This window comes from Clavelina lepadiformis, chromosome 1, assembly GCF_947623445.1.
Source record: "Clavelina lepadiformis chromosome 1, kaClaLepa1.1, whole genome shotgun sequence".
NCBI lineage: Eukaryota > Metazoa > Chordata > Ascidiacea > Aplousobranchia > Clavelinidae > Clavelina > Clavelina lepadiformis.
In genome coordinates, this window is record NC_135240.1 from 9,215,253 (window position 1) to 9,238,027 (window position 22,775).

Here is a 22,775-nt window from a genome sequence, read left to right on the forward strand (position 1 = left end):
TTTCTTTATCCAAGAAAAGATGTTGCTGCAGTTTGCTGCTTTGATTTATTGCTCTGTTACAGTGTCCGAACTTCACGGTTGGCAACAAAATGAAAGAGAGTGGGTAATTTAAAAAAAAGATTGCAGGGCGCTTGCAAATAATCGTGTAAACACAAAACGATAAAATAATGGAAAAAGGACAACATATATGCTCTTTAAAAAGAGTTATGCAAGAAAACCAACATTTAAAGGTGCAACAGAGATCATTCGATGTACCTGCAATATAATCTGCACCACAGGTCGTAATCGTTCACTCTCATTGTAGCCTTTACCATCCCTTCAGCGTTTCAAATCGGCCTGTCGTTTAAGTAATCGTTGTCAGTAATGACATCTCGAAGACAGAGTCCCACGCCTTGGGCATTTCGCGTGAGTTTATATCCTGGGTTACATTTGCACAGAAAAGAGCCGTCAGTGTTTATGCACCGCCCGCGAATGCAGAGAAAATACAACCGGTTCTGTTCCACGCACTCGTTGATATCTGATAAAGAATATTTACAATATTCAAAGTTGTAACATAATCTATCCTCATATGTGATTAAATGGTTAAATAATTGTCTCTCAAAAATACGCTTGCTATACCCAAGTTGACTTTGCGTGGCTTCTCTTACTCGAAACGGGCTTGGGGTTACTGCATTCACTTACCAACACATGTCCTCGTACTTGGGTCAAACTTGTAACCTCTCCTGCATCTGCAGACATTTCCAGTTTTCGTTGAGACGCAGATACCATGCTGACAACTTCCCCGAGAGCATTGATCCACCCGCTGTCTCCTCGTCGAAGATCGGCCATTTTCGAACCACCTCCTTCCCTGCGACCTCTCTGCAACAAACGTGTGCCGGTAAGCGTACTGAAGCGTAAAGTGATGGTAAGCGTCTATTCTATTGTATATCAAAGCAAAAGACTCTTGCAAAGTACGGTGCACTGATAGGTACAGCTAAATCAATCTGTCAAAGCTGTATCTGCATCACCTGTAGGTATTGGAACGCATACTGCCTTTGCGCGTCCATATCTTAAGACGCTTCCCGATGGGCATTGGCACCTGAAGGCTCCGATTGTGTTTGAACAAGTACCCCCAACGCATTTGTCTCCATGCATGCACTCGTCGAAATCTGATTATTTTGTGAAACATTGAGCGTTTTGGTTGTGTGTTATTGTACAGTATACTGCTTGGTTTTTATTAACTAAAAATTAATAGAAGTAGGCTAATTCTGAAATTTACACCTTCACAACCATGAGCTTGTCGATTGTAGTAAAACCCTCTATTACAAATGCACTGAAAGGCGCCGTATGAATTTTCGCATTTTCCATTTGGACATATCATTCTTTGATCAAATAGTGAGCATTCGTCTATATCGAGAATTTCTGGCGAATCTTCTTTTACAATCAGCCCGTGGCCCTTAGGACACAACTGCTGATATCCAGCTAAACGTAAAAAAAGCAGACAAATGTTATTTTGGAACTTGTTAGCAGAAAATAGTTTTGAAAGATGATAACGACTTACGTGTTCCGACAAATGGACAAGAGTTACATTTTCCCCAAGCGCGACCCATCGTACAGCAACATTCCTGCTCTGTAACGTTCGCAACCAGCACGTGACCACAGGTTTGGTGATCGGTGTAACACGTACTTCTTTCTTCACCTACAGAGATTCAATATATCACAATGTGCCCAATCTGACAAAATGAGGTTACCTAAACCTGACATGCATACAGCAGATGGATTGTTTAAGTCTTAGCTATATAGCGTGAAGAGTTTTACTGAGTCTATGTTGGAGTATATATAAAGCACTATCGTGCATGCGCGGCTTAAAAAACCTAACCAATTGGCTCCAGTAGCACTGAAGTAATAGTCGTAGTAGGAAGATTTGGTGATAGACATCTTTGCGTTACGGGATCGAATTGCTCCTGTAGCCCCTCACATTCGCAATGATAGCTTCCGGGGGAGTTTTGGCACCGCATGCCTCTCGGACACGGACTCCTCTCGCATTCATCAACATCTAAAACGTTGTTTAACCCAAATAAATGACGAATGACGTTTAGCTTCAATGTTTTTATTGTTGGCGCCACCATTGCTTGGTCTAACTCACCAGCGCAAGCTGATCTGTCGGGAGAGCGTAAGTATCCTGTAGGGCAGGCACAGTAGAATGATCCGGGAACATTTATGCACGATCCCCCGACACAGTTAGCTAAATCGTTGCATTCATCCACATCTGTAAAATGACACAAAAACATTAAATATTTTAATTTTAAAAGATACAAGTTTGGAAAATGCTGTTAATTGGCTTATCAAAAAGTTAGACATATTTCACAAACCACGATGACATCTTTTTCCACGATATCCCTCCTGGCATGCACACCGGAAACCATTGGCATGATCTTTGCATGTTCCTCCATGAAGACATGGCTGGAAAATGCACATATGCAACAGGTAAGCTGTAAAATAAGACACATATCATCAGCTACCTTAATTGCAACGTTATGTAGCCTTATAACGTTAAATAATGGTAAAAAGAAGAAGACGCTTTTATCAGTTCTCTATAAATTTTAATTATATCAATAATTTAGATTAACCCACAACAACTCACTGAATTGGCAAAGAGAACCACGGAATCCCGATGGACAGCTACAAAAGAAGCCCTTTCGTGCAATTGAAGAAAGCACACATGTGCCGTTGTTCAGACAACGCGAAGGGTGGCAAGCGTCGCGAACTTCATTGTCATTACCTGATCTGCAAGCAATGTTGATGTTTAACACAGGAAGTATGATATGCCTAGCAGATCATAGAGAATCGATTCAAAAGAATTTTAGAAATACTCAACTTACTTGAGCAATTTATCATGATCTAAACCCTTCTTCTCATTGGACGTTCGCGGTACAGCCATGTTTAGAATTTTCAAAAAGACGTTTGCGCTCGACGGCGAAGTGGTCGTGAAAGACGACACTGTTGTCGCAACTTGGCCCGCATGACCCTTTGTTGGTAAGTGTTCACGACGAGTTGTCGACTGTCCTTCGGTGGGGGTAAACGTTGACGCAATTCTGTGAAATAGGTATTTAGCAATGGAAGTTGTTTTCGGTGGGCTTAGTTCAGTTGGCCTTTCTGTGACTGCGTATGACGTCATTGATATCTTCTTTGCGGTTGCTTCTGTTAATAACAGCGTTGACCTTTCTAAGCTTGGTTGTGTCGCAGGTGGAGACTCGCTTGTGACCACAATAGGGGTTGTCGGTGGTTTTGTCGTAGTTGTTAATTGCAAAGTGGTCGGATCAACCGACGCAAACGCAGTACTCGTAGTTTTCATCAGCTGTCGGTTGAATTTCAGCTGAGTGTCGTCAGTGTCGTTCACATGTCCAAGCAGCTTCGCTGTGTTAGGCGAAATTATTCTGCCCGTTACAACCTCTGGACTATTCGAAACAAACTGTGATGAAGTGCTGTTTTCTTGTATATTTTTTAGCTCGATTAACGCATCATGTTTGGTTTGCTCTTCAACAATCTGTTGGCTGCTACTATGAGGCGCGGTGACAATAGCAAGAGGAGTAAAGTAACGACTACTCGTTATGGAGTGCCCACTTTCTGTTTTCTCCAAAGTTGTCGTTTCGGGTGCATCGGTTTTTACCGTTATGGTGCTGACTTTGGCATATTTGGTTATTGGCTCTCCATGGTTTTGGTCGTCAGATTCGAGGGTTGCTTTTTGCTGCTTTCCAACTCTTTCTTTAACGCCAGTAACTTCAACAGTATCAGTTCCGAGATCTTTTACAGTTGTGGTGAAGTACTTCGTTGTAGATATTTTATTCGGTGGTTCAGTTACAATTGAAAGATCGGTTTCAGAATGCAAAGGCACTGTACTTTGATCAGTGAAAGATCTCTTTGATTCTGAGCTGCTTGAATACGCTTCTGTGGTTGCTTCACTTCTTTGTGTTTCTGCAATTTCTTCTCTTTTTGAAATAAATGGTTGAGTTTCCATGTATCCGATTGTAAATGTGGATGTGGTGTGCTTCATGTTGGTCGAGCGCGTTGTGTTATAAATTATGAAAGTCCTTGCAGAGCTCGTTGTTTCTGCAACAGCAGTTGTGGAAGGTCGTTGATTCGAGTGTAACTTGACATTTGACTGTATGTGATGTACCATCCTCATCATTCCTTCAGAACTGGATGGGACTTTGGAGTATCCCGACCCATATGGACACAAAAGTCGTCGGTCATCTGCCACAGTAAAGTTGCATATTGCTTACAAGCAGAAAATATAACTTGCCATCAAACATTTCGATATTGATTCGAGATATTCCATGTTTTGAAGTATGTTTATGCAGCGCATTTTCATTTTTCAGTTGAGGTATGGTACATTGAATTACCTGTTCCATCTAGCGGACACAGTTCATCATTTACGCCCCATGCGACTCCCAATGAACAGCAACATGTCGATTTAGTTCCACGTACCGTGATAGGTGCTGTGCATTTTCCACTTTTATTGATAGCGATGCAACATCGATTTAAATGAGTTTGCTTCACTGCTTTAGCTTCAAAAGAAAAAGTTTTGTCAAAAATTTGCAATGCTTCCAGCTTTTAAGTTATTTTGTTTTAGTAAGTTTGGTTTAAAAAATATATTTTAAACAATTAGCTAGTGGTAAATTGTGTGCATCGCCGTTTTTTGATTAATTTTCCTCTATACTGGTATAAATGTTTGATTTGTTTGCATTGTATTTTGTGGCGCTATCAACGTCGCACGAACTTTCGTGGGGTGTTTGGTGGTAGGCCCTCGTAACTGATGCCCTTTTACTTGAACGTGTTTGCTTGCAAAGCATAATTAAAATTACTTGATCTTATCTGTTTGAAGTGTTCCACTGGTAGGAGATTTTACGATAATCGAAAAATTTTATCTTTAGAAAAACAATGACATAGTTATGAGACCTTGTTTACTCCTCCAACAAAGGAAGTTATTGCGTTCAATTTATGTTTGCCGAAGTAACACAACCACAAGTGAGTTGTATTTACGTAATGAGTTAGTCATGATAACGACTTGTTTACGGCGCTTACGTGCAATTACGTCACCACCTTCGACGTAAGTGCTGCCTTCTAGGAATTTGAATCCCACGAGTGATCCGGAAAGGCTTTTGGAAAAAGTCTGCGGAGTAATAAGTAATATACTAACAGTGCTGCTTCGAACATATGGGGGAGTACGTCTTTCCGCAGCTGCAATTAAATAAAAGCATTGGCTACTTGCCCGGCCATAATGTGAGAAAATTTACTCGAGGGCGTTCTATACAAACAGCCACAGTTAGAGAACGTGTGTGGGGGGTTAAAAGTGGTTCGATATCAATACGTTTTCTTTACTTCAAAGGCTCCATTATCTGATATGGCGAATCGTTCTTAACATCTGCAACTGGTTTACACAGGATTAACGGACAAAACATTAAATGGGCGTCATCAGCTCGGTAGGGTGGAGTTATTTTTCCGTGTTTGTAAAAGATCGTTTCAAGACGACGACGCCAACTTGTACATTTATAAAAAGCAAATAATTTACGTAAGCAGCTCTTGCGAGTTGGGCCCAGATGATAGCCAGGATAGCATTTACACCAATAAGATCCACGGATGTTGACACATTTACCGTCTTTGCATTTTTCTTTTCCGCTTTGGCATTCATTTACGTCTGTGCATTCAAAACGGATTAGATGGAAATAGGAGCAGAGATCAGAGAAAAAAAGCTATAAAGCAATTGGAATTAAACCGGAACCTGTGGAACCTACCCCTGCATTTCCCGCGTACTAAGTTATATCCTTTTCCACAGCGAACGGTCGTGGCTATTTTCCTTGATACTTTGGCTGAAAAAAGATTTAAATATTTTAGGCTTAGAAACACTTCCAAATACGTTCAGATAAACAGTTTACAAGCAATTGGAAGAAAATAGTTAACCTTTATCATTCGGACAAAGTTCAACAAATTGCGTTTTTATAGAAATCTTTTTTAACAAGCTTAATGAAAGCCAGAATGACATTTGAAAGGTCAGATAAAATGGCGTTGAAAGTTCATAATTTTTTCACATTGCAACGGCCTTTTCAGCCAACGTAGTATTCCAAGTTGTAGTTCGACTTGTAGTGGCGGAAAGGCAAACAGTTTAGTTTACCCCTAAGAGGGCCTGTTTAGCGCTGAAGCAGTAACGGCGAACAAAGTAAAACGACTGTTGTTCTGAACACGACGTGGGCACGCTTGAACAACTTCCGTTTACGTCATAATGGTTAAGAATTTCGTCAGATGAAAGGATACGAATCTGTGAAAACTATCGTGAGGTAATGAAGGGACACGCGCTACGCGATCAAAGCCATGGGAAATTTGGTTAGCTTTGGCGAACAAATTCAGGTGACCGGGAAACCGGAACCTTGCAGGCAATACGCAATAAACATCAATCACCCTTTCAATAGCTTCTATTTTTGGGCAAAGCGCCGCGTGCCGGAATGATATTGGTTTCACCTCAAATTAGTGTTCTTATTATCAGCGTATAACCATGCAGTATCCTTCGTAGATAGATACATATGTATGCATGTAATCGATATAAGCTGATATAACCGATACGCTTTATACGTAACTAATCCAAAGGTAACAACTCTTTGTGCCAAAAAATGTTAATGGAAATACAAAACGCTTTTTCTTCACTTTATCGAACAATAAAATGCCTGGTATTCCAGAAGACATTTGTTCGAATGCCCCCCACATTTGATTTTATCGCTGACAGGAAGAATCCGAAACATGCACACTTACCTTTAATAATGACACAGGGAGTACAATTTTCACCCCAAGCCTGGCCAATATCACGGCAACAGATATGAGCTGGTAAAGGTCTTACATATGCCAGCGAGCATGTGCCATTGCCGTATCGTCGGTAACATTTCCCGAAATTAGAGTATGGCGAGTCTGAAGGAAATTCTGTTGAAAAATTAAAAATCTTACGTATGTAGTTTTTACATGAAACGCAAAACTTAACTAAACAGGAAATTAAGATACCGACGGCCGCTGTGACAATCTTGTCAAAATTTTGGACACGATGAAGCAAGAAAAATAATACAAAAACAAGTGTGGAAATTTGTTTACTGCGTCTTCGTCTAATTTTTCTTCGCCGGCTTCTCAAAGAAGGCCGAAATGTTGGAATCGGACGCCGCGGAGAAGACGTTCTGATCCGCGCTGGCGATGAGGAGGAAATCTTTGTTTTACAAAAAGTTCCCTGGTATCCCTGATCGCAAATACATCTTGCATGGTTGCCTCGAAATGGCTGACATTTGCCATTTACACACAACGCTTTGCATATTTCTAAAATGAATGTGAGATAGAATTTGAATATAGAATATACAAACAACGATGCATTGCCGAGATCTTATCAGTTGCCATGTCATGGCTCATGATAAAATTCCAAAAGTTAGTAACTGTGAGTCGGTGTTTCGTTTACAATTCATATACTGTACTTATGACTTTTCTTATACATCACTAAAACCTTGGCGCTTCGCCTTACTCAAAGAGCGTTCCAGCGTCGAAGCAGAAATAACTCTGGGGACGTTTCGATACTGACAGCGTCCTCCAGCAAAGCCAGATGGACACATACATGATGCTCCTACACATTCGCCTCCATTTAGGCATGTAATATCCGAACAAGACGGTGAATTTACCCTGAGTGCATTCGTTGGCTGAAAACCTTACAAACATAAGAACGAAACGTTTCCATTTTAAGCATTTGGCAAAAATTTAACGCAAAGATTATCATAAAAGTTACGATCTGTTGTTGCTTACCCGTTGTCGGCGAATTGTTCCTCCCTTTAAAAGTATCGAGAACCGTGGCTCGTTGCGATGGTCGGTTTTTATTCATGCGTTTCCTCATCATTGTTCTAACAGACTTGTACTTTCTGCTTTCGCATGTTCTACCTCGGTACGGTAAAGGGCACTTGCACTTGTTTGGTTTTAGACAAGTTCCACCATTCTGACAGCTTGGTTTGCAAATAGCTGAACGGAAAAAAAATTTGATTTGCAAAAATGTGATTATTTCAAAATAAAAGTATATTACGCTTTCTGCGAATACATAACACTTGCGTAAATTCGGACAGAAATGAGTTCACGTATATACCTGTAGTGCAAAATCCTCCTTTAGACGTTGTCCATCCTGGACAGCATCTTGCTCCACAAATGTTAGGCCTTCAAAAAAAAGTCAGGTGGTGTTTACGTCATACAAACTTTAGGTATATAGTGAAGTATGAATGAGTCGAGTATAATAAAGTTTTTACAAACCCGTATAATCGTTCGGTGCTAACTCGAATACCAGCAGTATGGGTAACCCTGTGGCGCGAGAGTAAATTTCTCATGACATTTTTACGGTTTTGAGTAACTACGTTGCTGCTGTAAACCCGGCGTCTCCGAAATCCAGATTCATTTTGGGCGTTTGCCATTAGGAAAAATAAAAACAAAACGATAAGAAGAGCATTCAGTGGACCTGAACAATGCTTACGAAACTTCATATTTGCTGCAAATAGCCTGTAAATCTGTGAATAATCAAACGTAGTACTTTTATGCAGTTATTTTTAAATAAAATTCTAGCTTAGACCAGGCTGTGTCCGTAGATTCTAGCTTAATCCAGACTGCAGTCTCTTGAATGAGACTTTAGCGCTTTTTGAATGCCACGGGCAACTTATTGGATTTGCCACAAATAAATGACTTAATTGAGCTCGAATCATTGTTCCAAATATTCTAACGGTTAGGCTTTGCCGTATGTAGAAATTCTGCTTTTTAAAGAATTAATCCGTATTTTAGCTTAATATGATATAATGATATTATCAAGAAAAAGAGACTGCAGAAATCGTATAGCCTACGCCATTAAAGTTACAATGCGCGTGGTATGTTCTACTCATATATGACCTTATCCTGGTTTCTTTTAGTTTAAAAATTAGCTTCTGTTTGCCAAGTGCCTTGTATTTCCGTCTTTTAAGATTTTAATAAACTTTGGAATTTATTTGCCAATCTCTCGTCAGCTAACTTTACGAACAGTCCTTTTTTGTAGCGCGAAGCAGACTGTGGCAAACAAACACTTTGCGTAACTATATATACGACTACCATCCAGCCATCGTTACGTCGGTATCACTTCTCTTTTTGCAAATGCGGACGCAAATCAATTGGGCCTACTCGCCCAATATTAAATAGGCTATGGTACGTCAAAGAGGTCAAATTTTGCGGTTCTTTACACGTACGACGTACGTAAAGTTGCTTACGTAGAAAGATTTTATGTGCGCGTTGATGAAAATTCTTTTCAACCCGCCACCCATTGAAGTTTTATGTAATTACAGTAATTTAAAATCCTACTTGCGAATATGCAATTTAGCTACATGTTGTTTTGACTCTTCTGATCAGGTCCAATAACTACTTTCTTCTCACGAACGCAGTTTACGTACTTATCATAATTAAATTTTGCCTACGCGTTCGAAATTGCGAATTGTTATTCGAGACACTTTCGGCCAACCATAGGTGATTAATGCAGAAGTGACTTGGGTTATTTGGGCTCATCATAAATTTTTTACATGACACATAAACCATAAAATAAAACACGATTAAATAAATGCGAGGGACATTATTGATATGTACAATTTACAAACGTTATGACAACTTTTAGAATTATACATAATACTTATAACTTATACACCATTGCAACGAATTTTTAAGCCACGATTACACTGGCTAAAGTTTAAACTAACTTTGCACACTTGCATTGCTGCTCATGTGCATTTCTTATTTAACATAACGTCTGTGACGTCACAGAGCTATAAGAATGCCAGTTGGTCTTTCACATCTACCAAGCTCTTTTGAATTAGTCCGAGTGACAAGAAGATTTTTGTTCCTACAAATATATTTCAAAACGAAAACTTTTCCCGGATCGCATCGCAAATGCACATTTTTAAACAAATGAACACACCGCCAGACACTAAATGTTTTACGTTTCCGTCCAGGTACTATCTCAAATAAAAATATAAAGAGGCAACCAAGCTTCAGGTTCAATATAAAAAGACAAAGTTATTTTTCACAAAAATTTACAAAACAAGCATATAGGCTACCGGTTGCACAACATAAATTCTTAACTCGGGCTCAGCTCGGATATCGGAATCGGTACATTTCAAAACGTTGGCAATGTACGTAACTGAAATGAGCAACTTTTTGATTCACATAGCATACACACCCCTTAAATTTAATGATATTTCTTACTTAAGAACAGAGTGTATATCGCTAAACTGTTTCAGAAACAAGATTTTTGCTGTTTTGCACTTATAAAGTTACGTTATGGTGCGTTGTACGTCAATGCTATTTGAGTTATATAGTGTACACAACAATTTTGTTTTTAAACTGTCGATTGTTACAATTGACTGTTTCTTGCTTTACAGTAATTACTAACTATACCAAGCTGACTGACTAAAACGGTTACTTGTATTTGCACCCATGTGAAACTAACATCCATACTCAATTTAACCAGACATATATAATATAGTTTGTATAGTTTAACTAGCTTATATATTTCTGGTTTAACAAACTTTTACTTTGGTGGTAAATGATAATAATCAATTAGCTAACCTTATAAAAATAATAAATACAAATACATTAATTGAAAACAGTTAGACTGCGACTAAATGTATAAGTAGAACTGCAAGTGGGTGCAATACCGTTATCACTGACCAACGTAATTCAAAAAGTTAAGATGTTCATGTGATCTGCTGCTATTGCTAGTATGCACGCAGCGACTAACCAATGGCATGAGCGATAGGAAATTGCTTGAGGAATGGTTGGTTTTGAGTTTCCTGAAGAACTCAAACAAGATGCTTAATAATTACTATATTGTAAACTAGAGTTAAACTATTTATCTAAACAACTCAAATAGTAACACTCAAGCACATATCCAATTAATATGCAATCCGTTGTTCCGGGCCAGCGGCCTTTGTTCTGTACACATTAAATCTGCATGCGTGAGAGTGTAACTGGTCTAAAATTGATGCATATATAGCTGATTCATCTTATTGCTAAATTTTTACCGGGAAAAAATTGGGACATTCCCTGTTATCATACCGCATTCTGAAATGAAAATTTCAGTATCAGGCGATTTTATGTTTTGTTAAAGGCTACTTAACCACTCTGCCAGTTGGCAAACGTGGCACTATTCTAGCCTATAGGCCTACAATTAAAACATTTTTGTTGATTTATTATCAGGCAGGTCCACATGGTAGGATTTATATTGGTAGATAGGATTTTCTTAGGGATGCATTAAGTTGTCGTTTGCCAGCATGGAACGAAAGCAATGCACGCTTCATATGCCCGTGCTGAGAAAGGACAGAAGGTGGACAATTGAGGAGCGCGTTTTTGTACGGTATCAAGAACAGATTATTGTATATCACGGAATTAAGTTCAACGTGGCCCGAAATAATTCCTTTAAAACAAATAAGTTCTCGTATCGTTTTGATACTTTACAACATTGAAGAACATTAAAAATGAATCTGATATCTGTATACATTAAAATGCCTTTTCCTGTTCAATGGTCTGGTGAACAGTTCCAAGTTGGAGCAAAACCACAAAAAATTTTTAAAAATTATTCGGAAAATGAATAAAGACAAGCCTCTTATCACTAGCTCGGTAACCAAGACTTGAATGAAGATAAATAGTCAAGGAGTTAAAGTTACACTAAGATTTTTCTCAGGATAAATTTTCTTAAATTGTATCAAACCAAACATAACAGATTACTGGACTATAGCTTTGCTCTTCTTGTTGAGGTGTTTCAGTATCGGCTTTCAGTGTGTAATGAACTACATCTTCAACTGATGAACTGATATTTTCCACAAAAACCATATATTTTATGTCTTCGCACTGTATATGATGGTCATAATTAAATATATAACGAATGGTCACATAGCCACTACATTGGTTACATAGTTATAGTCACTGCACCTAAGTTAATGCCAGTTCAAATTTAAACACAATTTTATACATTCTACACTGTTCTAGACAAATCAAAAGCTTTTCCAGAAAACACTTGTCATTTCGATAGGTTATTGGATTTTGGAATGCAGCGCCAACCTTAATCACCCAATGTAAACATCGAATATAATTATTTGAAAGTATGCTGTTCAATGTGCTGAAATATTGCATTGCATACTGGACAAGTTCTTACTGTGGAATTATTTATATATATCTTATTTCACTCAGATTTTTATGGTAAATTTTGAGCCCTTTTTTTTCACCTTTGTGTTACCTAAAGCTTAATGGTTTCAGACACAGTAAAACTGTTCTGTGTAAAATAATAGCAGTAAAGTGAGCGTATGATTGGTTTGTGATTTCAGATATTAGCAAATGACTGAGTAGAAAATAGCTTATTCTTTAAAGTGTTGTGCAGTTGTGTTAACGTTTTCTTTAATTGCTTTGTCATATGGCATTTCCCTATCATATAAGCTATAGTACAGAAGGTGTGGATGAATTTATTGAACACATCAAGGATTACTCATTGACCAACTATGTTGTGCTCCAAAAGACAAAGGACTATGCAAATAAAGGTATTTTGTTTATACTGAAGAATTTAATTTAGAATTGTGCCATGTCCATGCGTATCAATCAAATGTATGTATGCATAACTTGTAATTTTAAATGCTTTATTAGCTCTATGTTTCATTGTTGTACAATCCAGCCTATTAAAAATATTATTATGATACAGTCTAAAACTTTTATAACTTTGATATCAGAAAATAAGGTTTAGAAATTAAATTTCGCTAGTCGTTATTGTATGATATTCAAATTTAATAGGTTGCACAAAGCTTTACCAAAGGTAATTTCTTCTACAGATTGGAAACCACATGCTGGCAGAAGAGTGTACTGGGAACACATGGGAATTCACAACACTGTAAATATTGCTTTTGATGGAAGTCCTTTTATGTTTATTGGAAGAAGAGTACTTGGATGCCATCAGGGTAAAGATAAATGCAAAAAGGCAAAGCTTGAATTGTTTCTACAGAAACAAAGGGAAAGGGTAGGCATTTTTCTTACATGCTTTATTACTAAACATACTTGCCTTTGCCTGATGATAAACTACTCCGATTGAATTGCCTTCAATCTTTCGTATATATGTCTTTCAAATTAATTGCCTGTGTGCTGACTTAATGCTTTGTGTCAGTCTTTTGTTACTGTATACTTACTGTAATTGTTGGAGATTTTTTAATTTAATTATTGCAAATTGACATTACATTAACCAACCTTTTACATGTCTTTCTTTTCAGGAGGAAAATCTTCCCACTCCTGTGAAAAGGCGACAATTGATTCAACCTTCAAAGAAGAAAGATTGTCCAGCACAGATTTATACTCTTCAGATTGCTAAATTTCCAGATTACCAGGTATTTGATACTATAGCATGGGATATGTGGCCAATTTCTTTCTGTTTCTTTCAAATTGCTGATAGCTTGCTGTAACTCAGACAGTCAACAGCCTAGTTATTACACATGATCAACAACCTACATCTGTGATTTTCAACCAGATGGAATTTGCAATGAGTAGGGCAGAGATGCCACAAAGCCATCTAGTATTTCTGTATTTGGTGTGCAGAACTTTTAATTAAAGTTTAAGATACTTTGCTTGTTAGATCTAGCATTATCGTATCCTTTAAAGGTCAGATGATTCTAGGTATCGCAATATTGATCCACACTCTAAACCGACTAGATTTTATACAGGAATGATTGTTCATGTATTTTTGTGGTGTAACTAAGAGTGTTATTAAAGAAACAATGCAGTCGTATGTTATGAGTATTAAAGTATGTATGGGCTATATACAGCATTTTCCTTGCATAGTAATATTCTTCACCCTTATATGGCATACATGTGATTGCATTAGATTAAAGAATATGCAAAAGGTTAATTTAAGAATATCTGTGCAGAAATGATAAACTAGCAAGTATTTTTCTTGTAACCTAGATTTCATCTACAAAAACCTACAAGTTAATGACGAACATAAAATGTGTGCATGTTCACTTGCAGGTTAATGATAAGTCAGTCAGGGATAGAAAAGAAGTCTCAGCACGACTGCGCAGGGATTTGGAAAGCAATGCCGAAAGTATTAATTATCAGATGATGTACTACACGACTGAACCCAAGCTGACTGACCACACAGGACACGCTGTGGCTTCCTTGACTACAGAAGTGAATATCTTTGCTTGTACATTTTGTTTAACATTAAAAAGGAATGTTTACTGTTAACCTAGCTTAAAGTGTAGAATGTACAGTAGACACTTGCATTTGGTAAGACAGTGACATGTGTAATGATTTGTATTATGTTGTTATAATGACTGCTAACATTGATTAACTACTTGGTCCTTGCTACTACTATATAACTAAACAAATATCAATGTCTTATTACCTAATTTCCTATCATTAATCATGACATTGATAGACCCCTGGAATCCCTTGTGGCTCCGTGGACCCCAGGTTGGGCTCCACTGCTGTAAACATTAAGTTTAGATACATTATGTATGCATTTTTAATCTATAGATACTTGTTATTACGTTTGTTTTTGGTTAGGAAATAAGTGAAAAGTTTGAAAAGTTTCAAGAAAGGAGTTGTTGCAAAAGAGCGTGTCCAATTACCACAATATATATTGACACAAATATTCCCCCCAAGAAGCCAAGAAAACAGGTATGTAGTTCTTATAATAAATCGCGCACTTCTAATTTACAAATATTTGTAATTTAAAATTACATTTACAAACAATAATATCATACATTATGACCAACTATGTATAGCGATAAATTATTTGAACGCTTGAGAATGACTGCAAATTTTTGCAATCCTTAAACTTAGCTTTAGCAATTATAGATTACACAGCGGTGTTGAAACATGAACAAAAAGAAGGTACTGATTCAGCTATTTTGCTGAGAGGGTTTTCATAAAAATTTTCACAATTCCTTTAATTAATGCTTAATAACGTTGCTAATTATGGTCACAGTTGATTCAAAACTTTGGATTCTCAATGTGTTTAGAGAGTAGCCTACATACGCACGCACATCGGAAATTAGACAATTGCACGTGCAGTTGTTTGTGATTACTGATTAGTTATGTTGTAGTGCCAGATATTCACCTCTGTGACGTAATAAATTTATTCATTCAATACACAATAACTCTAGAGAACTTATAGATAGAAGTAGGCCAACACCTGAGACCTATATACGGTATTTTGTTTGCCAGTATAGATGAATTCGCAAAAGTTATTGTATCATACTATTCAGCCACTGAATAGGCGCACGTTTTCTGCTGAGTCAAATCCTTTATCATGCAATGAATTTATTACGTCACACATGGGGTCAACATGCGCACTTCGGTAAGTTTGGTTATCCTGCCCTCTTTTATCTTAGCACATTACTGTAGAAGACAAAGGGAATGAAAGTATATAGTTATATACTCTATAAGTTCTGTTAGTGATATTCAGCGGCTGAATAGTGTGACACCGTAACTTTTGCGAATGCATGTATATTGTATACTGGTATTTTATTACGTCAGAAAGCAGGTCATTATTTGCCTGGATTGATGAAAGATTTCTATGGTTATTAACAAGAAATGTTACGCTCCAGTGGTTCAGTCTTTTAGCTCATGCAAAATACTGCCCGCCTAAAAATAGTCAAGTTGGCTCCAGCAACCTTCAGAATATTGCGGTGTTGTGATGTTGTCTAACTTGTCTTAGGTCGCGTGTGTTCATAGAGATGTCTGGTGTATTGACACGTACGTATAGGTTTCTTCCGCGCGTCACAAGGTTCTATAAGTCGAGAAGCGATATTATTAGAACAAATATAAGGCCGGTTGTTGGTACATTGTTTAGAAGCACTGCAAACATGGTAAGTATCATAAATATAGGCATACTAGGCTACCGGCACACTGCTTCGGCTGTCCGGTCTTGTCTGGAAAGGTATGAAGTTTTCGACCACCACAATTATGCGCATAAAAACACATTTTTGCCTTTGTGTGTGCACTGAAACGCCATTTTTTTATTTAATAATTATAAACTGGCGATCAAATGACCAAATTTGCTTTAACAAGTTTGTTTATTGTAATACCGCGTTGAAACGAAAGGGTTCGACATGAACGTTGACGAGTTTCGACATATTCCACGTTTACTGTACTATGCACCATGACATGTGTGGGTAGAAAATAACTGAAATTTCATTTATTAAACAATATTCTGACTGAAGTATAAAGTGTAACTACAGACTAGACTGCAGAGTATGGCAGTTTTCGCCGAGATCTTGGGTGTGCAGAAGCAAAATTCCAGTGTGCAAGGTAGCAGCACGGGGCCCATGGCCCCTGTTATTTTGGCTGAAACGGTGGCTAATATACAACAGTACCCAGTGTGTGAAATTTTTCCAAAAATCTCTAATTAAATTTTTATATTTCATTTTATGTTAATGAATTTTGATAGATATGATTAGCAGCTCTTCCTCTTTAAAATATGCCAAATTTCAAGTGGCTACCTGCAAAATTTATGTTAAAATAAATGCACTAATCTCAAAGATAGCTAAATTTTCCATTTCTGTGAAAATCTGATCCCTATACAAATATTTAAATACTTCACAAAGCGTAGGAGCTTGAGAGCTCTTTTTTGCTTACTTACATCTCAGTTTCTCCTCAAAATATCTTTAAATTTTCATATAGGTGTGACCCCCTTTCTGACTTAATAACTTTTAGTTGCTATTTTAATCACTTTTTTGTATCTGTCTGAGTTTGATGAGGTAGCCAGTAAGCGAAAGTATTTTTGCAGTAAAAGATGTTGTTTTTTAAGTCAAGAGCCTGTATTGTTCTATAAAAACTCCTATAAAATCCTACCTTTACGACGTGTAGGATGTACTTCAAAAAATCAAAACGTCACTAACAATGTGACATTACGTGAAAATGAAGACAATGTGAGGTTATCTGTAGCAACTCGCATATGGCTACTACTTCGAAAGTATATGCAAACTTTTGAATAAAACACAAATTTCCATGTGTTTTGCTGAGGTTTGAAGCGGTTGTTTATTATGAATTGGTTGGAATGTGAAAATATTTAGCTTTCACGTTGTATTAACATCTCAGGCTTGCACTTAGCACCCTTTCCAAACTCTATGGCTATTTATCATCAAGCAGTTGTCGATAGCACTAAATTCTGCAATCGCTCACCTCAAATAAAATTAAGAACAATTTTGTGATATCTGTTAATGGACTGGATATTAAACCTTGTAGAGTTATATTTTGACCAGGCTGCAAAATTTGGTGATGCACAGTGATGCGTTTGTTTTACTTCAACACTGTGCGCAATGTTTTTGACAACAAGATTCATTCAGTGTACCATGTTTTTTCTGATTAGTTTGTTTTTTTGTTTCCAAGGCAAATCCAGGTCATCGCATTGAAAAGGACAGTTTTGGAGAGTTGCAAGTACCTGATGATAAATACTATGGTGCAAATACTGCAAGATCTTTGATGAACTTCAAGATCGGCGGCCCTGCAGAGAAAATGCCAGTACGTCTATATTTTGTGGTTGAATTCACAAATATGCAAAATTAAAAATCTGAATACATTTTGTACACTATAGATCGAAGTAATCCATGCCTTTGCTATCTTAAAAAAAGCAGCCGCAACTGTTAACATGCAATTTGGATTGCAAGAAGATATAGCAACAGCTATTCAGGGTGCAGCAGATGAGGTATATATTAATAAAAGTGCTACCACTGAATACTGGTACTAGCAAATATCAGTTAACCAACGCTAATATACCGGTATACCAGTGTTAAGCAACATGTTGGTTATACGGCAAATGTTATAAAGTTGTAATTAACTTGTAAGTTATCTTTTGATCTGTTAGGTGATCAATGGGGCATTGGACTCTCACTTTCCGCTTGTTATCTGGCAAACAGGAAGTGGTACACAGTCTAATATGAATGTGAATGAAGTTCTTGCGAATAGAGCAATAGAGATGCTTGGTGGAACACTGGGAAGTAAAACCCCAGTTCACCCCAATGACCACGTAAACAAAAGTCAGGTAAGCGCTAAATTGCTGACGTTACAATAATGATAAGAAAGATATCCTGTTTTGATTTTGTAACGTAGTTATAAAATAATAACACAACTGTTAAAATGTGCTGGTTAAAATTAAAGATAATGTGGAATTGGGTTCTTGTCAAATCCTTTACCTTATTTTTATGATATTCTGTGATTGGGCACTTTTCTTCAACATTACTTCAACTATGCAGAGTTCAAACGACACTTATCCAACTGCCATGCACATCGCCGTTGCCAGATCAGTGCATAATGTTTTGATCCCTGGCTTGAGGACTTTGAAAAATAGCATTCAAAACAAAGCCACAGAATTCAATGACATTGTGAAAATAGGAAGAACGCACACCCAGGTGACTTAATTGTAACCACTGCTTAGTGCCTAATGATGTTTGCAATTAATACGATGACCTCATGCATCTAAAATGTGTGCTACCATTACTTGGTGTGGATGCTGTGTCTTATTTTATTTGGTTAACTTAATAAGTTTATTGCTTGCAGTGGAGATGTGGATATATGCTAATCAAGTTTCTAATAACCGAAAGCTGCTTTATTTTTAGGATGCAACTCCTTTAACGCTCGGCCAAGAACTCTCCGGTTATGTCCAACAGTTAGAAAACAGCATTGCACGGATAGAGAACTGTTTACCAAGGATATATGAGTTAGCAGCAGGTGGCACCGCGGTCGGAACTGGGCTCAACACTAGAATCGGTTTTGCTGAAAAAGTAGCAGAGCAAGTCGCAAACATTACAGGTTAGTTTGTGAATTAAGTTCATTATTTCAAAGCAGGCCACGTGTTGTATCAGTTTTTGTAAATGTTTTGCTACAAGCTCTAATTTTTTGTGCTAATACATAACAGGATTGCCTTTTGTCACGGCCCCAAATAAGTTCGAAGCATTAGCAGCTCATGATGCCTTGGTTGAAGTTAGTGGTGCATTGAACACAATTGCTTGCTCTCTCATGAAAATTGCAAATGATATCAGGTAAAGAAACCAACACTAAATGACTAAATTTTTCTCACGTGTGTTTAATATCTTGGAATTATAAAAATACTATAAATTTTTTAACATCTGTTATTCTTGTTCCATCCAACAGAATCTTAAATAGATATTATTACCTTATAAAGACTATAAATATTACCAAGACCAAAATATACTGAAATAATATTGTAGGTTCCTTGCCTCTGGGCCTCGTTGTGGATTGGGTGAACTATCGCTTCCAGAAAACGAACCGGGAAGCAGCATCATGCCAGGTACAGCTTTGTACAGTAGGCTTTGTCTTAATGGTTTTCCTTACAATGTTTCACGGCCTTTGTAGTCCTTGCTGAAACCCACTTTATGAAATCACATCAGCCAGTGGAACCATCTTACCTTTCCGTCAATTTTAGGTAAGGTCAACCCAACGCAATGTGAGGCCTTGACAATGGTGTGTGCTCAAGTGATGGGCAATCACGTTGCTGTGTCCGTTGGTGGATCAAATGGCCACTTTGAACTGAACGTCTTCAAACCAATGATGGTTTCAAACGTTTTAAGGTGACACATGCTAACTATATCATGCTTTTTGCATTTACCGTTACATTTTTCGGTGTTATGAGAAAAGTCGTGCTTTTACAAAATGTATGAGAGCGAATTTCCTCAATTTAATAAAATAATGCAGATCTTCACGTCTAATTGGTGATGCTTGTGTCTCCTTTACCGAAAATTGTGTGAACGGAATAACAGCAAACCGGGAGCGAATCTCCAGCTTACTGCACGAATCACTGATGCTTGTCACGGCCCTTAATCCACACATCGGGTAAAATGCGTTACAGCTGTCAAAATCAGTTAGTTGCACGAACTAGAGCACCAAAAACATGTTTCTAGAATTTTTGCGCGTTACTGAGCATATGTTTGGTCATTAACATTGTTTACTTTTTCCTTGCAGTTATGATGCTGCTGCACACATAGCAAAGACTGCTCATAAAAACGGTTCAACCTTGAAGGAAGAAGCGCTTCAACTTGGCTATTTAACCGAACAACAATTTAACGAATGGGTTAGACCTGAAGACATGCTTGGACCGAAATAATCTTATTTTTCCTTCAGCAATATTCTTGGAACAGTTCATGCTCGAAAGATTTATTCATATTTAACTACAAAAATACAAATTTGTGACGTGTAGGTATCTTTAGATTCTAGCGGCTGCTGAACACCCGATATTTTTGCGCCAGCCTTGGATTAAATTATGTAGCTTTGGGACAGGAAAGTACGCAGTTACAACCTGATTTTTATACAATATCACTTACAGTTGGCTTTAATAGGTGAATTAACATGTTTAAACCAGTCTTAAAGTATGGCTTTAATTGGATGTATGCTTGGTTTGTATGCCGGCATTCTCTAAAAATTAACCTCACCGCAAGGTGGAACCAAACAAAACAAAGGGCAAAAGGTCGGTCTTCGTTGCGAGGAACCAAATCCGAGAATGATTTAAGTGCAACAGTTTATTGATAAACGATGCATTACATTTTATGGTCAGGAAATTTTCTCTGCGCCGTTCCTGTCTGGCTTAAAGGTAAAATAACGGAAGTAATCAGTCATGCGCTAAATTATCAGTAAAACACAATGGGGACGGTGGCGATAGCTACCGCATAACTATATGTCAGACATGATGCGAACGCACTTTTCTATTTTGCTCTTTGGAACAGGTCATCACAAACTGATATCGTGTATCTTAACAAATAGCAAATTGTTTTCTATTTGAAACCTTCTAAACCCGGTTCACACTTGCTTTTATACCCATCGTTAACATTTTTTACATCACGATGATCCTGTGTATATGAACGTAAAAACGGCATCCACTTTTGGGAATTCGGGTAAAAATAAAATGTCAAAGCTCTCTACACACACATAATATATGGTCTTATGCATTAGGCCTACACAGCTTCAGTTAAAAGGTTCTAATCAATCTTAGATATGAGGATAAACGATGTTGTAAAATGTCCCGTTTTTTATATTTATGAATGTCAAATGTACTTCGTTATAACAGTGTGCTCAGTTAAGAACATAGTTTACTAGTTGAAACAAAAACGTACTTTCGCTTTTTTCTTGACTAATGCCTCAGCTCATCAGTCAAGCTATAGCTACGCTTTGTAAAAGAAATTTTTAATTTACTGCTTAACACAAATATGAGAGGTAATGCATAAAGTTTTTATTTTGCGTCGCAAAAGATATCCCATTTCCATGAATAAAATGCCGTGATCTTTTATTGTATTTACAACTATTTTAAAGTGATCTGCCGAAAATTAACTTTTGTAGGTATGAAGTATATATAGGCTATTTATGCACGTTTATAAATTCTATACGAAAAATTATATACAGTATGTATAATTATATATATAGCTCTATAGTTAGCTATATATAACTATAGCTCAGCCTATCCATGTCTTATTAATTATAAATTACGTTTATTGAGCAATTTGTAAGCTAATAGGCAATTGTTGTATTTCTATTAAATTTCTTAAGAATTAAATTATCTACTGGGAGTTACACCCATACAAAATTTACACCTAAATATGAATATGGAAAACGTTTTATTTCGATACAAAATACTTAATCAAGGTTTAAAGATAATAATTACAACTAAATCTATTATAAAAGGTTACCACGCAATAAATTACGGCCATATAGGTAAAATTTGATTCACCTGATTTACCCCTATAAAAAAGTGTGTTGGGTTTGGGTTGATAACACTGCAAATGAGCTTTTTCAATTGCTGTCTGCATTAGATTGATAAAAAATCAATTAATTTTTGAAATAAGAACATTGGTAAATCTACACGATCTATTGACTTGTTAGTCAGCGAAAATTATAATTTTCCCTCTACATACTGGCAAGGTTTAATTGAAGGTGTCTAGGAGTTAGCTTATCAAACGACAAACAAATTACTTTGACAATTAGATTCTCGGACAGTTTTCGAATTTAATTAGATCTTGAACAGTAGAAAACAAGCGTTTCACAAAATGCCGTTAATTCGCTTTTAAAAATTTAAGCCGCAAACACCGTTGGAGCCTTATAAATTTTTCATGCTTCATTGCTTCAAGATTAATTTCTTTCAATAAGTAAAAGACGGACAAGAATTTTCAATTAACAAGTGCTGGCAAAACATAAGACGATTATCTCACAAATTCGCCAATTGCCAAGTTGGTTCCAGCTACTTGAATATCCTCAAACACAATTTTCTTTGTTGAAACCAAATACAGTATTATTTCAAGGGACAAACAATAAGTTTGGGACTTTATTACGTTTTTTTATTGACGTCGTGGACGTCGTGGACGTCGTGGACGTCGTGGACGTCGTGGACGTCGCTTAATTCTTTGCAAAATCTGCAACGCTGCGATGGAAAATGCAAAAAAATCATTCAGCCATAGATACAGACAATAACATAATAAGAGTATTTGAAGGACTTTCCTACACACGTCCGCAACAAGTGGCCTGGACGTACGCAGATTAAGCAATATACCGTAAACACTTTGTATAACGAATAGTAGAGATGTGCCAAACATGAAACCGGGACTCACCAATTTTATGTGTTTTCACGAACCTGAACTTCATTCCCACATATGCTCGTACATTGACTTTTTGTGTGGAAAAAGCGTATGGACTACTGTACATTAAACATGTAGCACACAATCCACAATTTGAGAATATTGGTTAAT

At 37.1% G+C, this 22,775-nt stretch overlaps 2 protein-coding genes across 2 annotated transcripts; one reads left to right on the forward strand and one right to left on the reverse strand.

Moving 5' to 3' along the window:
* Nucleotides 1-26: 26 nt before the first annotated feature.
* On the reverse strand, nucleotides 27-8,648 carry LOC143457277 (uncharacterized). Its single transcript, XM_076955230.1, has 19 exons — nucleotides 8,296-8,648; nucleotides 8,135-8,202; nucleotides 7,804-8,013; nucleotides 7,529-7,708; nucleotides 7,114-7,329; nucleotides 6,784-6,948; nucleotides 5,775-5,849; nucleotides 5,552-5,677; nucleotides 4,383-4,547; nucleotides 2,862-4,233; nucleotides 2,624-2,766; nucleotides 2,352-2,471; nucleotides 2,126-2,248; nucleotides 1,859-2,035; nucleotides 1,541-1,678; nucleotides 1,261-1,461; nucleotides 1,008-1,148; nucleotides 682-858; nucleotides 27-517 (listed from the first exon to the last, which is right to left on the reverse strand). Exons 1-19 carry the CDS (start codon nucleotides 8,520-8,522, stop codon nucleotides 327-329), a joined length of 4,215 nt encoding a protein of 1,404 aa, XP_076811345.1. The 5' UTR covers nucleotides 8,523-8,648; the 3' UTR covers nucleotides 27-326.
* A 3,723-nt stretch (nucleotides 8,649-12,371) lies between these two features.
* Nucleotides 12,372-20,241, forward strand: LOC143465680 (putative fumarate hydratase, mitochondrial). The gene is made up of 15 exons (XM_076964099.1): nucleotides 12,372-12,581; nucleotides 12,867-13,051; nucleotides 13,299-13,412; nucleotides 14,050-14,211; nucleotides 14,590-14,703; nucleotides 17,419-17,550; nucleotides 17,624-17,734; nucleotides 17,894-18,070; nucleotides 18,282-18,437; nucleotides 18,645-18,837; nucleotides 18,944-19,067; nucleotides 19,257-19,336; nucleotides 19,472-19,616; nucleotides 19,741-19,878; nucleotides 20,008-20,241. Exons 1-15 carry the CDS (start codon nucleotides 12,458-12,460, stop codon nucleotides 20,147-20,149), a joined length of 2,097 nt encoding a protein of 698 aa, XP_076820214.1. The 5' UTR covers nucleotides 12,372-12,457; the 3' UTR covers nucleotides 20,150-20,241.
* Nucleotides 20,242-22,775: the final 2,534 nt, after the last annotated feature.

Coding starts and splice junctions, on each gene's coding strand:
- LOC143465680 (XM_076964099.1), top strand. CDS start 12,458: ATGGCATTTCCCTATCATATAAGCTATAGTACAGAAGGTGTGGATGAA. Junction 13,413..14,049: donor CTAAATTTCCAGATTACCAG/GTATTTGATACT, acceptor GTTCACTTGCAG/GTTAATGATAAGTCAGTCAG. Junction 19,617..19,740: donor ATGGTTTCAAACGTTTTAAG/GTGACACATGCT, acceptor AAAATAATGCAG/ATCTTCACGTCTAATTGGTG.
- LOC143457277 (XM_076955230.1), bottom strand. CDS start 8,522: ATGAAGTTTCGTAAGCATTGTTCAGGTCCACTGAATGCTCTTCTTATC. Junction 5,678..5,774: donor AGTACGCGGGAAATGCAGGG/GTAGGTTCCACA, acceptor TTGAATGCACAG/ACGTAAATGAATGCCAAAGC. Junction 2,036..2,125: donor CGACAGATCAGCTTGCGCTG/GTGAGTTAGACC, acceptor ACAACGTTTTAG/ATGTTGATGAATGCGAGAGG.